The sequence below is a fragment of the Cebus imitator genome, unplaced genomic scaffold (assembly GCF_001604975.1).
Source record: "Cebus imitator isolate Cc_AM_T3 unplaced genomic scaffold, Cebus_imitator-1.0 Scaffold55, whole genome shotgun sequence".
NCBI lineage: Eukaryota > Metazoa > Chordata > Mammalia > Primates > Cebidae > Cebus > Cebus imitator.
In genome coordinates, this window is record NW_016107370.1 from 4,539,081 (window position 1) to 4,554,205 (window position 15,125).

The window sequence follows — 15,125 nt, forward strand, 5'->3', positions numbered from 1 at the left end:
GGATAAAGTTAATGGTGAGCACTCTAAGTCACCTCTTTATTTGAAAAAGAAAAAATACGTTTCTATTACTAGCAACCTGATAGAATTTTTTTTCCCAGAAGTCCTGAGGGGAACCAGACATTCAGAAAATTGTATCATAAAAGTACTAAGTAAGGGAGTTTAAATTAGGAGGAGGAAAGAAAAAAGGTTGCAGTTAGGGACTTCTATAAAACAGTAACTTTAACAATTCTACAAAGGGCAAGGGGGAGAATGAAAAGATGAAGGGGTGCCCACAGGGAGGAAAAATACAGGGAGGAAGAGGGTAATGTGTCCTTTATATCCTAAGAAGAGTCTTACATTATTTTGACAGCTCCTGGGGGCATCTGTAGTGTCAAGGTCAAAAATACATGAACAGATAGTTATTACTGTGCCCATGGGGGCCTTTTAAAAAAGAAAATGCTGCATATATCATCACTTGAGGACGTTATTACTATAATGCAGTATATACATTATAGGGGTAAACTGGGGACAGATTATTATTCACAATCTTTTCCATTTTCATGCAAAAGGTCTATCTAGCCAAGAGTCGTGTTGTAAATCTGTAGTAAATAAGCCTTTAATATTTGCCTAGAGTGTACAGTCAACTTTTTTAAGTTGAAGGGTTTAAAGGGAGATAAAAAATTACTGTACAGCCTTGGCAGGATCACAACACATTTCAGCGGATTGTGGTTTAGGCCCCTCTTCTTAAATGAAATCGTATCTGCTGCGTGCTGTCTGGGGAAGTTCATCTCTTATGCATGGTAAAAATAAACAGCTCACAGAGCATCTTTCATGTCCCAGCTCACAGAATTCAGTAAAGCACAGAGGTAAACAGAAGACTATCACAAAACAGAATGAATATGTAGCAAAAGGAAAATCCAATCAGAATTCTAACCCTTTTTACAGGTAGTAAGTAGAGAGGGAAGAAAGAGCAGGAATGAGTTACCTAAAGAAGAGCCATTCACGCTACAAGGGCTCTAGGGGCTGGGGAACTGAGGGAGAATTATCTAAATTCGCAGATTTGTAGACATATGAGGCTTTGTTTTCTGGATCCAAAGCCCCCAGTTTTCTTTGATGAAACAACGCTGTCTGAAACTGCCTTAGACGTCAATTTCCCAGATCTGTAAGAGAAACATTGCTGCCATCTCCTGTTCACTTTAGGTAATGTTGCCAGAGGAAACCAGCCCTCTGAGCTCTTCCCACTGGAATAAAATAGTTTTCATTCATCACTGGTTTCAGTACAGCCCGTTTTTGAAGCTGAGATTTTTGCCTTAAATTTAAAAGCACAGGTGACTTATATCTCACTTCTAGGCATTAGGCACCAGGGAGACACCTAGAAACCAATCTTTAAAAAATGGGACCTGTGGTTTTGTTTTTAAAAACAAAGTTGTTTCTATCCTGCAGGTGTAATTAGGACAGCGCTCATGAACATGGACAGAGAAGCCAAAGAATACTACGAAGTGATTATCCAAGCCAAGGACATGGGAGGGCAGCTTGGGGGATTAGCTGGGACCACAACAGTCAACATCACGCTCTCGGATGTCAATGATAACCCACCCCGCTTTCCCCAGAGTGAGTACCTAACCCAAGAGAGCACAGACCTGCCACCTAGAGGGACGTACTTGTTACAGTGGTACAGGAGAAAGACCAGTTTGGGTTTCCTCATTAAATTCAATTATTCGTAGATTCCTTTCTTACATTCATCATGCAATTCTTGCATAACTAGTTCCCTTCAGGCCCCCAGCTTCCCATAGTACTAAACCAGGGTTTTTCAAACATTTTTTCCAATCTCCCTGTGGAATCTTTTTAGACTTTCTTTCCTGATTGCCATGCCCACCCACCCTACATAAAGTTCCATACTAAGGAATAAGTTTTGTTGGGTAGAGCTGACCTTTAGTGGGCCACAAACTTGTAATGGCTAAGATTTTTTTCATCACACCCTCTCAGACCTATCTTTTCCCCGGGAGGGGGCAATATTACTCCATTGAGAATGCACACACTGATAGCCAGTGCTGTAGATGGACACACCCACCCATGTGACAATCTTCACCAATCAGTCCAGTAGGTACCAAGCACTTGCTTTGTGAGAGTGCTGGGCATGAGGGGCACAAGACACTTGGAATCCAGTCCCTGCTCCTGTGAAGCTTCAAATCCACTTGGGAGGACACATTTACACACAGGAAAAATTAACCCATAGTAGAACTTGGTGCCACTTGAATAGTGCAAAACTGAGATAAATGCATAAACTGAAATGAATGAAGCCTCCACAGAAGGATGAGATTTCAATAGAGGGTTTCAGAATATAACAGGTTTATTCTCAACCAAAATAGATCAAAAAAATTAAAAACAACAACAGTAAAAACAGGTTTATATAGACAGGAAAAAAAAAAAAAACATTCCAGAAGGGGAAGTCACTCATTCATTCTTTCAAAAAATATTTATTTCAGGCACTAGTCTATGAATGGAACACGAAGCTGTGTACAAACAAAACAAAGTACCTACTGTCCTAGAGCTCATTTCAGTAAAAATGTGCAAGAGGAAAAAAAATCTTGCCTGGAAATAAGTTTTCAATTTCATTTTATGTTCAAAGACTCCTAAAATTAAAACCTACTCTTTAAAATGTGTTGTATCTCTAGTGGAAGCCATAGAAAAGTTTTTGAGCAAGAGACATAAAGAAAGGCTGACTTGGTAGCCATGTAGAGGAGGGGTTGGCGAGGGCAGAGACTAGGAGCAGGGGAGTCAAGAGTCAGTTAGGAGGTGTTTAGAGTGGCCCAGACTTGAACTGCTGAGGACTTAAGGAAGCAGCAGGAGGAGTGGAATGGTACAAATAAGAAAACATGGGCTTCTGCCTCTTGATTTCCTGGCTAAGGGAAAACCATGGCAGAAGGTGGAGTCAAAGATGACAATGAGGTTTTCACTCTGGATGACAGGGAGAAGGATTGTACTACTAATAAAAATAGAGGATGCATAATAGAACTAGTGGCAGCGAAGGAGGGAGACAGATTCAGATTTGAATATGAAGTGACAGGAGGACAATCAGGTTGAACATCCTTAAGGAAAGTGGAAATATAGAGCTATGACTGTGGAACAGAGCCCAGGAATGGAGACGTGAATTTGAGAAGCAGATGCCTGAAGGGAGCAGCGGGAGAAATGAGAGCAGGAAGTGCAATTGCAGGTGAAAGACTTAGCTGGGGAAATGGGGCTTTAAAAAAAAATAACTAAACTAAAATGAGAGAGTCAAGGCAGACTAGCCAGAATGTCAGATGAATAGTTGCATTTTGAATCAGCCAGACCAAGTGAACCTCCCATTCTATCTATGTAAACACAGAAAGAGCTCAAATATTTACATACAAATTGAACACACAAAGTCCTCATGAGCATTCATGATGGAAAAGGCAGGATAATAGATAAGCATTTCACAAAGGGTGCAAGTAAGTAAGTTCCTAAGTTGCTTGGTCCGACAGTGCAGAACACGAGAGCATCACGGAACAGTTTATGAAATGCCACGTGGTTGGGCTTTGTGTTGCTTTGGTGATCGTGTGGATTCCATCTTCATTACTTCATGAGGGGCTCACATTACTCACACTATAGACTGTAAGTTCTTGAACACTCTTGAACTATTCGCTTTTACAGTTGACACTAGACAGGTGCCTCTGATGAAGGCAGAAGGGACAGAAAAACCAGGTTATTACATAGCTCAGGTTATTAATAGCTGAAAGGTAGATGGGTTTGGACATATTGTCAGGAGTCAGGAGTCACGTTACCCCAAGCATAGCAGCTTCACAATAGCAGAACACAACACAAGGATTACTGGGGTTTTAGTCTTGCCTCCCAAACCAATCTTTTGGTTTTTTTTTTTTTTTTTTTTTTTTTTTTTTTGAGACAGGGTCTTGCTCTGTCACCTAGGCTGGACTGCAGTGGTGCAATCACAGCTCACTGTAACCTCAACCCCCAGGCTCAACTACAGCTGGAACTGCAGGTCCACACCGCTATGCCCAGCTAATTTTTGTATTTTTTGTAGAGATGGAGTTTTGTCATGTTGCCCAGGCTGGTCTTGGACTCCTAAGCTCAAGTCATCCGCCTTCCTCAGGCTCTCAAAATGCTGGTATTACAGGCATGAACCACCGCACCCAGCCCCAAACCAACATCCTAACACCATCCTAAAGCACACATTTTAAGTTGTCACTTTTTCAAAATACAGTTTTAGTGGAGACTCTAGGGTAGAGTGGAAGTATGGATTATGTTTCATGGAAGACAAAATAGAAATGTAAAAAAAATTAAATCTCTGTGTCTCTATGCATTCTACACACATTATCTCTGCTTCCTCCTTTCTGATCTTTTAAAACTTTGCATTCTCTCTTCATTAAATAGTTCCCCATCTATTTGCTAAAACTAAGTTTAGATGACCTTGATATTCCATAAACGTATCTTGGATATACTCTTCTCCCTAATTAATCTTCTGATTCCTTGTTGTAGGAATTCCATTTTGCTTCTTTTCTACAAATATTACTATAACTAAATACAGAATGCCAACAAAATAACACACCTAATATTTTACATTGAACAAGCTCAGTCACCTTTAATGGAACCAAATGTAATAAAACATCAAGATCTCAAGCTCTCTATTTATAACATAATGTATCGTGTGCAGAAATTGTATGTAGATATTTAAACATATAACATAGCTTTCCTGGGATGAGGAAAATTGTTGACAGATGCTTGTTTTTCCCAAAAGTTCTATAACAGCAAAGTGTAATCCATCAACAACTTTGGAAGTAAATGGAAAGAGATCATGAAATCCAATCGCCTGCCAGCTTAGTACAAGTATTAAAGATTTCCTGGCTCATATTTGTAAAGAACAAGTATCATGTCTTCTCCTGTGCAAGGCAGGGTGCTATGAGCTGGCTGGGTGCTGTCAGCCTCCCTGAATCTTTTTGAAACTCAAGCCCTCACATCCCAATCTTCCCCATTGCTTACAAACATATTAGAATAAAAGGGAATATGTACATAATGAAAATGTGATTGTGTGATTTTTGTTATTTAGTTAGTCACATTATGATTGACAAAATAACAAAGAACATCAAAAAGTTGATCCCCAGAAAAGCTAAGTTGGTAAAAATGCAACTTCATGGAAGTGAAAGTGACTAAATTTAATTGTGAGCTCAAGATACCACGTCTAAAAGGAGATTGCCAACTCTGAGCTTCTTACACATGTGAGAACCATTTTGGTATTTTATTCTGAAACAAGAAAACAGGAAGCATGAAGGGTCTGGCCATGGAGAGGCAGCCTGAGGCAGTCTCGGGTGCAAGGACACACTGAGGGGCAGCACATGGAGCTGCTGGAGCTTGTTCTCCACGGCTGCTCCCCCTTTATAGATCACTGGTCTCCACGACCTCTGAGCAGGTGGTCGTAGAGATGGGCACTCAGCACATGGGCCAGACCATGAAAGAAAAGGTGAACGTTTGAAGCATAAACAGAATAAATATGCACTTTGTGACCACAGTGTTTATTTGGTCATTCTCATAAGGAACTGCAGTTTGAGGAAATACTTCAGTTCACTAGGAAGTACTAAAAGATTTGAATGCAAGATACTTCCTACCACTCAAGCTCCGGTCACTAGGACTAAGTTGTTTTGCTTTCACCCTGTTCTACTCAAACTTGTTTGACTCCTCCTTATTGAACATCCAGTACAGGCCATGACCAGTATGACGGTTTGCTCAGCCTTTCTGCACCTCAGTTTTTATCTGTAAAAACTCAAGTTTTACTTTCAGAACCCAGAAAAAAAAGATATTTTGCACAGCATGCCTGATAAGATACGATAATGTGAGGCATTTTTATAGTGACAGATTATCAAGAATGTGTGTCCTGGCTTTTCTTTGTAGAACATTACCAGATGAGTGTGTTGGAATCAGCTCCAATTAGCTCCACTGTGGGGAGAGTGTTTGCCAAGGACTTGGATGAAGGCATCAACGCAGAGATGAAATACACTATTGTGGATGGAGACGGTGCAGATGCCTTTGACATTAGCACAGATCCCAATTTCCAAGTTGGTATCATAACTGTGAAGAAGGTAATCCAACTCCTTTTTCTAAACCATGTTCATGGGTGCTTTGAATGTATATGAAATGCTAGTAAGGACTGCTGTATTATTGATATGAATTGCCCCAAATCCTCTGATAAAAGCGCTTTCCTATTATTAAAACACACACACACACACAGAAAACCTCTTGATCTTTGTGCTTATATGCAAACACTGGCTGTGCCATCATTTTACTGAAAAGGTACCAGGTCATGATAAAAAATATATTTCTAAATACATTCCTTCTACCTAGCCACTTAAAAAAACTGTTGTAGTGGCTGGGCGCGGTGGCTCACGCCTGTAATTTCAGCACTTTGGGAGGCCGAAGCAGGCAAATCACCTGAGGTTGGGAGTGTTCAAGACCAGCCTGACCAACATGGAGAAAGCCCGTCTCTACTAAAAATACAAAAAATTAGCTGGGCATGGTGGTGCATGCCTGTAATCCCAGCTCCTTGGGAGGCTGAGGCAGGAGAATCACTTGAACCCAGGAGGCAGAGGTTATGGTGAGCTGAGATCACTCCATTGCCCTCCAGCCTGGGCAATGACAGCAAAATTCCATCTCAAAAAAAAGAAAAAAAAAAACTCCTGTAGCTTAATTCGCTAATGATGTTAATGAAGTGATCAATATTTGCACTTGAATAACACATGCATTGTAGCATACCATACATAACAATAAAGCAAGCCATAATATTATTTATGAATCAATAAATAACATGCAGGGAATTTTTAATTGCTTCTCAAAGATTCATAAATTCTAATTAAACTTTAAAAAGCTTTATCAAACATAGCTGCCAAATGACTGTTATTACTTGAAATTCCTTTGTTTTATGATAAAGTACCAAGATAAGCTATCCATTCTTTCTGTGACATAAAGCACATATGGATATACTTAGCTAGAAGATAAAACTTTTTACAAATTGAAGTTTTAACTCCCTAGTAAATATATGTCTAATGAAATACATTAATTTTAAAATTCATTGACTTAATCTTTCTTCTCTATTTTGAATACATTTTAAAACCCAATATATTTTAAATGATTTATTCAACAAATATTTATTGATTGCCAGCTATGTGCCAGATATTGTTATAGGCATTTAGAGTAAATAAAACAACCAAAAATCTCTGACCTCATGGAGTTTACATTCTAGCAAGGGAAGAAGACAATCAAAACAGCAAGTCACTAAAGTAGTTTATTAGAAGGTAATCATTGACATGGGGTGAGCAGCAGAATAGAAAAAAATAAGTGAGGCTAGGAAAGCTAAGATCATTTCAAATTTAAATTGGGTGGTTGGCCAATGTCCATCAGTCAAAGAGTGTATAAAGAAATTGTGGCGTAAATATATATATACACACAATGGAATACTACACAGTTATAAAAAGCAATGGACTAACAGCATTTCCAGTGACCTGGATGGAAAATCAAACATCGTATGTTCTCACTAATAAGTGGGAGCTAAGCTGTGAGGATGCAAAGGCACAAGAATGATACACTGGACTTAGGGGACTTGGAGGGAAGAGTGGGATGGGGGGCGAGGGATCAAAGACTACAAATATGGTGCAGTACATAGTGCTTGGGTGATGGATGCACCCAAATCTCACAAATCGGCACTAAAGAATTTACTCATGTAACCAAATACCATCTGTACCCGAATAACTTACGGAAAAATAAAATAAAATAAAGTGGGTGGTTAGAACTGGCATCACAGAGAAGTGGCATTTATGCAAAGACTTACAGTGAGCCTAGTCATACCACTGAGTGGAGCAGGTTGACGGTGTGGGAGGTGCCCTATAAATGACTCTTGGTGAAAAGTGTACATGGCAGTCCCAAGAGAATGGGCATGGAACTATTGAGGAAAGTGTTCCAAGCAAAAGGACAGCCAATGCAGGCTCTGAGGTGGGACCATGTCTGTTGTCTTTCAAGAACAGCAAGGGCAGTGTCATAAGGCTGAGTGTGGGGGTGACTCTTAGGAGATGATGTCTGAAAAGTAACAAAGGAGCCAGATCATGTAGGACCGTATAGGCTGACTGCAAGGACTTTGGTTTTTACTCTAAGTAGGGAATGATTGAAGGATTTTTAACAGATGGATCACATGGCTGGGTTTCATTATAAAATACTCAGTAGGCTGTGTTGAGGTGGGGAGAGTTTAAGAAGAGAGGAGTGGAAACACAGAAACCAGCTGAGAAGCTATTCCAGTAATCCAGGTAAGAGATGATCAGGGTTTCCCCTAAGAAGTGGGAATGGAAGTGATAAGAAGTGGTTAGAATCTGTACATATTTTCAAAGTAGAGCAAAAAGGATTTCCTAAAAATGTGGACGAAGATATGGAAGAAAGAGAAGGGTCAACTGAACCACAAGAATGGAGCTGTCTGTCATTAACTGAGACGGGGAAGTCTGCAAGTAGAGCAGTTGGCAGGGGTGACAGGTACTGGAATTCAGTTCTGGGCATGTGACATTTGCAGAGTCTATTAGACACCAAGTAGAGACATGTCACGGCTATTTGGTGTCTAACAGACATAAGACACATTCATAAGAGAGAGGAGTTTGGAGAAGGGTCCTGGGCTGGAAATATAAATTTGGGAATCATAAGCATACAGATGGTACTTAAAGCAAATACAACAAATGAGATTCCAAGGGACTGAACATAGACAGAAAGAGGACAGTGAAACAAGCCCTGAGGCACCCCAAGATGAAGAAGTCAGGGAAAACATAAGGACAGGAAAGGAGACTGAGGAGAGACTGGGGGGCAGGAGGAATATTGAGGAAGTGCAGTGTCCTGAAGGCATGAAGAGCGTGCTTCCAAGGAAAGGAGTGATCACCTGTGACAAAGGCTGCTACAGGTCAAGTAAGAACATCAGGAATTAACCGCAGGCTTTAGGAACATGGAGGTCACTGACAACCTTGACAAAAGCAATAGTCATAACATTAAAATGTAACACGAGTTAATGTGTGTGTATAATAACTTTTTTCTATGCTATTTGATAGAACTGAATTAACACTGCTTTAGAAGGGAATAAAGGACGAATTCATATGCTTGTTCTGTATTTATTTAAGATGCAGTCAATCACAGAAAAAAAAAAAAAAAAATCACAGCAAAGGATCCTGAATTCCACAAACGAGAAGACTTTCTATCCTGTACATAGTGACTTTGAAACAGTGCAAAATGCTGAGATTAACTTCTAAATAATCAAACAAATCCAGATGTAATTAAAATACTAGAATTTCTTATATTATTCTCATTCTTTGAGAATTAATATCACATGCTACAATTATAATAGGCGATTAAAATAACAATACTAATTTGGTATATGTCATAGGGTCCCCTACTATGTGGTATGCCTCAAGTAAAGCATAATACATTGCTAACTATGACTGGTAACTGTAAATAAGGCAAATCCAATTTCTGAATTACTGGAGTTTTGGCTGGTTGGTTGTGACAAAGTCTCACTCTGTTGCCCATGCTGGAGTGCAGCGACACAATCATGGCTCACTGCAACCTTGACCTTATGGGCTCAAGCAATCCTTCCACCTCACCCTCCTGAGTCATAGGACTACAGGCATGTGCCACCACAGCCAACTAATTTTTTTGTTGTTTGTTTGAGACAGGGTCTCACTCTGTCGCCCAAGCTGGAGTGCACTGGCATGGTTATGGCTCACTGCAGCCTGTAGTCCCAGCTACTCAGAAGATGAGGTGGAAGGATTGCATGAGCCCACAAGGTCAAGGCTACAGTGAGCCATGATCATCATAGCCAACTAATTTTATATATATATATATAGATACAAGGTCTCCCTATGTTTTTCAGGCTGGTCTCAAACTCCTGAGCTCAAGTGATACTCCTGCCTTAGCCTCACAAAGGTCTGAAATTACAGGTGTGAGCCATTGTAATCAGCCTTATTGTTTCTTTAGTACAAAAACTCTATTCAAACAATTAAGCAATCAGAAAAAAAACTTTTGGGATTCTCAATATTTAAATGTTATCTATGTCTTAATGTATAATTCTAAATAATAAAATAATATCAATTTATGTTGGATTATCACAATATAGTTTAGATTCTATTACAAGCAACTTGTTTTAAAAAGTCTATTACCTGTAACAACTATGTCTCTGAAAAAAATCTCAAAATGTGTTTTCTCTAGCTCCCTTACCTGCAGAAGAGATGAAGGCTCTTAAGACAGAACTGTTTTTCACTGTCATTACTAAAATGATATCCATGTTTAATCAAAATATATATCAATTTTGCCAAGGTCATTTTGATTTCTCTTCTGAACTTACGAGTTGCCAGAAAATGGAAGTAAGAAAGAGGTCAATAAGTTGCATAGATGGACAAATCACATATAATAAATACTTTTAGAGGTCACTGACTGCTCTCAAATCTATGCCTTTGGAACAACATTCACTCAGATGTCTGTTCCACGCCCATCTTCCCACTTGGTAATTAATAATGTCATATAAATTTGAAACAAAAGTTCTGCTTTTGATTTATTTCTGTTAGGCCTATTATTTGTCTAAGAAGTACATACTTTATCAAACAGAGAAATCGAGTTGCGTGATAGAACTGGGTCTTCAGGAAACCACACTGATTACTACCCAATACCTTTGGCCGTTTTAGCTTTTAAGTAATCAATCAATCGATTTTCAGTCTCTTAAATGCTTGAAGTATAACTTGAAATATATAATTTTCAGGATGTTCTTTACTCTGAATGAGCATGATGTGCCATTTTCTAGTCTTCTGCATATCTTACATCTTATGACAACAAGAAGCAATTGTTTAGAGTCCATTCTCTTCTTATGCAGGTCACAAAGAACAAAAATTCTACATTTCATCAAATGTAAGATGTCATGAATTATAAATCTCATCATTGTTTTATGGGTCATTTAAGAAAATTTCTTACCAATTTAAATAATACCATGCTTTCCTATTTCCTAGTTTAGTGTCTATAAAGTATTCTTGTAGGCACAGTTAGACAAATTTGTTTCACCAATGTTAGATTCACTGCATGCTGCTGTTCGCATGCTGTTCTCTCTATACGATAACTCTTGTTTCAATGCCAAATCATAATGTAACATTTTTAAAGACATTTTAGAAGGCAGTAAAGCTCAACACGTACAGTACCAACAATGTGCAGAACTCCGCCGAAGTACAACATGAATAGCTTTGACTAGGTTTGGCTTACACAGGCAGTAACAACTACTGCTTATAAAGATCCCTTTGCCCCTCATTGAGACTATAGCAATTGTAAGGCATCATCAATTGGAGAAGCAACCCTATTTCTAAAATATCAAAATATGAAAAATTGTGCATCTTAAATTACTAAAATACCTTAACAAAATCTGTATATATTATCACTCAACCAGTAAATGTTAATACTCACATTGAGAAACTTTTTGTACTGTTCAATGTAACCTTTTTTTTTTTTTTTTTTTGCTACCTTTTGAGTTTCTTGTTTTGCTAGGCACTGGGGAATAAAAATCTGACTAAGTCGTAGCCTTTGCCCATGAGTCTGGGGAGTGGGATCAATGCACAAAGAAATACTTGTAATACAAAAGAAGGGCCAAAAAGGAAGTGTGATAATGTGCTGAGAGAACAAAGAACAGAATACTTAATTCTCCTTAATTAGTAATTAAAGTTGCATTACCATTTTGTGCCTTAATTTTCATGACTCAATTTTTAAGGATATAATGGCTTTTCATTTTTGTATCCTCTAACTTGAAGAAATTTCTTAAATTTGGAAATTGGGTTCTCAGATATTACTACTTTTTAAATTTCTATTATGAATATGGAAATAGGCAGTTATTTGATATTTAAAATAAAAAGAACACAAACTATTCAAGAGGGAAAAGCCAAAACTCACATATCAAGTGTGGGCAATTTAAATTTTAAGGGCTGAACATAGTGGTTGCAGCTTCCTGGGATGGAGGTAGTAGGATCTCTTGAGCCTAGGATTTGAGGCCAGCCTGGGCAACATAAGCAAGAGTTTGCCTCTGTTAATAAATACATAAGTAATAAAGTTTAGAGTATTGAGGGCAATGTTTTTCATTTTAAATGTGGAAGTGAGGGAGACAAAAATCTTACATAGCTTAAAGTCTTAAGTAATTTATTTAAAAAGAATTTCAATAATAAAAACTCACTCTAGCACTTTCAACAGATGCTGGAACAATTGGAAACAATTTGCAAAAAAATAAAGAAATAAACCTCGATTATACCCCATGAAAAACTCAAAATGAATCATGCAACTAAATGTAAAACGCTAAAGCAATACAATTTCTAAAAGGAAACAGGAGAAAATCTTCGTAATCCTGATTGGACAAAGATTTCTTCCATATGACACCAGAATCCCAACCTACCAAAGAAACAGCAAGACTTCATCAAAGTTAAGAGTTTTCTGCTCTTCAAAGGACACTGTTGTGGCAAAATAGCCTAATAGGAACAGCTCCCGTCTGCAGCTCCCAGCCAGATCAACACAGAAGGCGAGTGATTTCTGCATTTCCAACTGAGGTATCCGACTCATCTCATTGGGACTGGTTAGACAGTGGGTGCAGCCCACGGAGGGTGAGCTGAAGCATGATGGGGCATCACCTCACGCGAGACACACAAGGGGTTGGAGAACTCCCTCCCCAGACAAGGGAAGCCCTTAGAGACTGTGCCATGAGGAACAGTGCACTCCAGCCAAGATACTATGCTTTTCCCATGGTCTTTACCACCTGCAGACCAGGAGATTCCCTCAGGTGCCTACGCCACCAGGGCCCTGGGTTTCAAGCACAAAACTGAGCAGCTATTTGGGTAGACACTAAGGTAACTGCAGGAGGTTTTTTTTGTTTTTTTTTTTTTTCATACCCCAGGGGCACCTGGAACACCGGTGAGACAGAACCGTTCACTCCCCTGGAAAAGGGGCTGAAGCCAGGGAGTCAAGTGGTCTAGCTCAGCAGATCCCACCCCCATGAAGCCCAGCAAATTAAGATCCACTGGCTTTAAATTCTCACCGCCAGCACAGCAGTCTGAAGTCGACCTGGGAAGCTCGAGTTTGATGTGGGGAAGGCCGTCCAACATTACTGAGGCTTGAGTAGGCGGTTTTCCCCTCACAGTGTACACAAAGCTGCCAGGAAATTTGAACTGAGTGGAGCCTCCCACAACTTTCCAAAGCCAGACTGCCTCTCTAGATTCATCCTCTCTGGGCAGGGCATCTCTAAAAGAAAGGCAGCAGCCCCAGTCAGGGACTTACAGATAAAACTCCCATCTCCCTGGGACAGAGCACCTGAGAGAAGGGGCCACTGGGGGTGCAGCTTCAGCAGACTTAAACATTTCTGCCTTCTGGCTCTGAGGAGAGCCACAGATCTCCCAGCACAGCACTCGAGCCCTGCTAAGGGACAGACTGCCTCCTCAAATGGGTCCCTGACCCCCATGCCTCCTGACTGGGAGACACCTCCCAGCAGAGATTGACAGACACCTCACACAGGAGAGCTCCAGCTGGCATCTGGTGGGTGCCCCTCTGGGATGAAGCTTTCAGAGGAAGGAATGGGCAGCAATCTTTGCTGTTCTGTAGCCTCCGCTGGTGATACCCAGGCAAACAGGGTCTGCAGTGGACCTCCAGGAAACTCCAGCAGTCCCACAGCAGAGGGGCCAGGGCCTGAATGTTAGAAGGAAAATTAACAAACAGAAGGGAACAGCATCAACATCAACAAAAAGGACATCCACGCAAAAACCCCATCCAAAGGTCACCAGCATCAAAGACCAAAGGTAGATAAATCCACAAAGATGAGAAAAACCAGTGCAAAAAGGCTGAAAATTCCAAAAACCAGAATGCCCCTTCTCCTCCAAAGGATCACAACTCCTCACCATCAAGGGAAGAAAACTGGATGGAGAATGAGTTTGATGAATTGTCAGAAGTAGGCTTCAGAAAGTGGTAATAACAAACTCCTCCAAGCTAAAGCAGCATGTTCTAACCCAATGCAAGGAAGCTAAGAATGTTGAAAAAAGGTTAGAGGAATTGCTAACTAGAATAACCAGTTTACGGAAAACATAAATGACCTGATGGAGCTGAAAAACACAGCACGAGAACTACATGAAGCATACACAAGTATCAATAGCTGAATTGATCAAATGGAAGAAAGGATATGAGAGATTGAAGACCAACAAAATAAAATAAAGCATGAAGACAAGATTAGAGAAAAAAGAATGAAAAGGAACAAACAAAGCTTCCAAGAAACATGGGACTATGAAGACCAAACTCACATTTGACTGGTGTACCTGAAAGTGATGGTGAGAATGGAACCAAGCTGGAAAACATGCTTCAGGATATTAACCAAGAAAACTTCCCCAACCCAGCAAGACGGGCCAACTTCAAATTCAGGAAATACAGAGAATACCCCAAAGATATTCTTTGGGAAGAGCAACCCCAAGACACATAATCATCAGATACACCAAGTTTAAAATGAAGGAAAAAATGTTAAGTGCAGGCAGAGAGAAAAGTTGGGTTACCCACAAAGGGAAGCCCATCAGAATCACAGCAGATCTCTCTGCAGAAATCGAAAAAGTCAAAAGAGAGTGGGGGCCAATATTCAACATTCCTGAAAAGATTTTTCAACCCGGAATTTCATATCCAGCCAAACTCAGTTTCACAAGCAAAGAAAAAATAATAACCTTTACAGACAAACAAATGCTGAGCGGTTTTGTCACCACAAGGCCTGCCTTACAAGAGCTCCTGAAGGAAGCACTAAATATGGAAAGGAAAAACTGGTATCAGCCACTGTAAAAACATACCAAATTGTAAAGACCATTGACACTATGAAAAAACTGCATCAACTACTGGGCAAAATAATCAGCTAGCATCATAATGACAGGATGAAATTCACACATAACAATATTAACCTTAAATATAAATGCCCCAATTAAAAGACACAGACTGGCAACTTGGAAACTTGGATAAAGAGGCAAGACTCATTGGAGTGCTGTATTCAGAAGACCTATCTCATGTGCAAAGACACACATAGTCTCAAAATAAAGGGATGGAGAAAGATTTACCAAGTAAAC

The 15,125-nt window shown here is 39.8% G+C and overlaps 1 protein-coding gene across 2 annotated transcripts in view; it reads left to right on the forward strand.

Annotated features, from left to right (window-relative positions):
* The window catches only part of CDH20 (cadherin 20), a 231,648-nt gene that overhangs the window by 176,814 nt on the left and 39,709 nt on the right, over nt 1-15,125 (forward strand). For both annotated transcript variants that reach the window (XM_017528847.2, XM_037738625.1), the window contains exons 5-6: nt 1,423-1,590; nt 5,902-6,089. In XM_017528847.2, the coding sequence (XP_017384336.1) occupies nt 1,423-1,590; nt 5,902-6,089 (356 nt within the window). The remainder of the gene's footprint in view (nt 1-1,422; nt 1,591-5,901; nt 6,090-15,125) is intronic.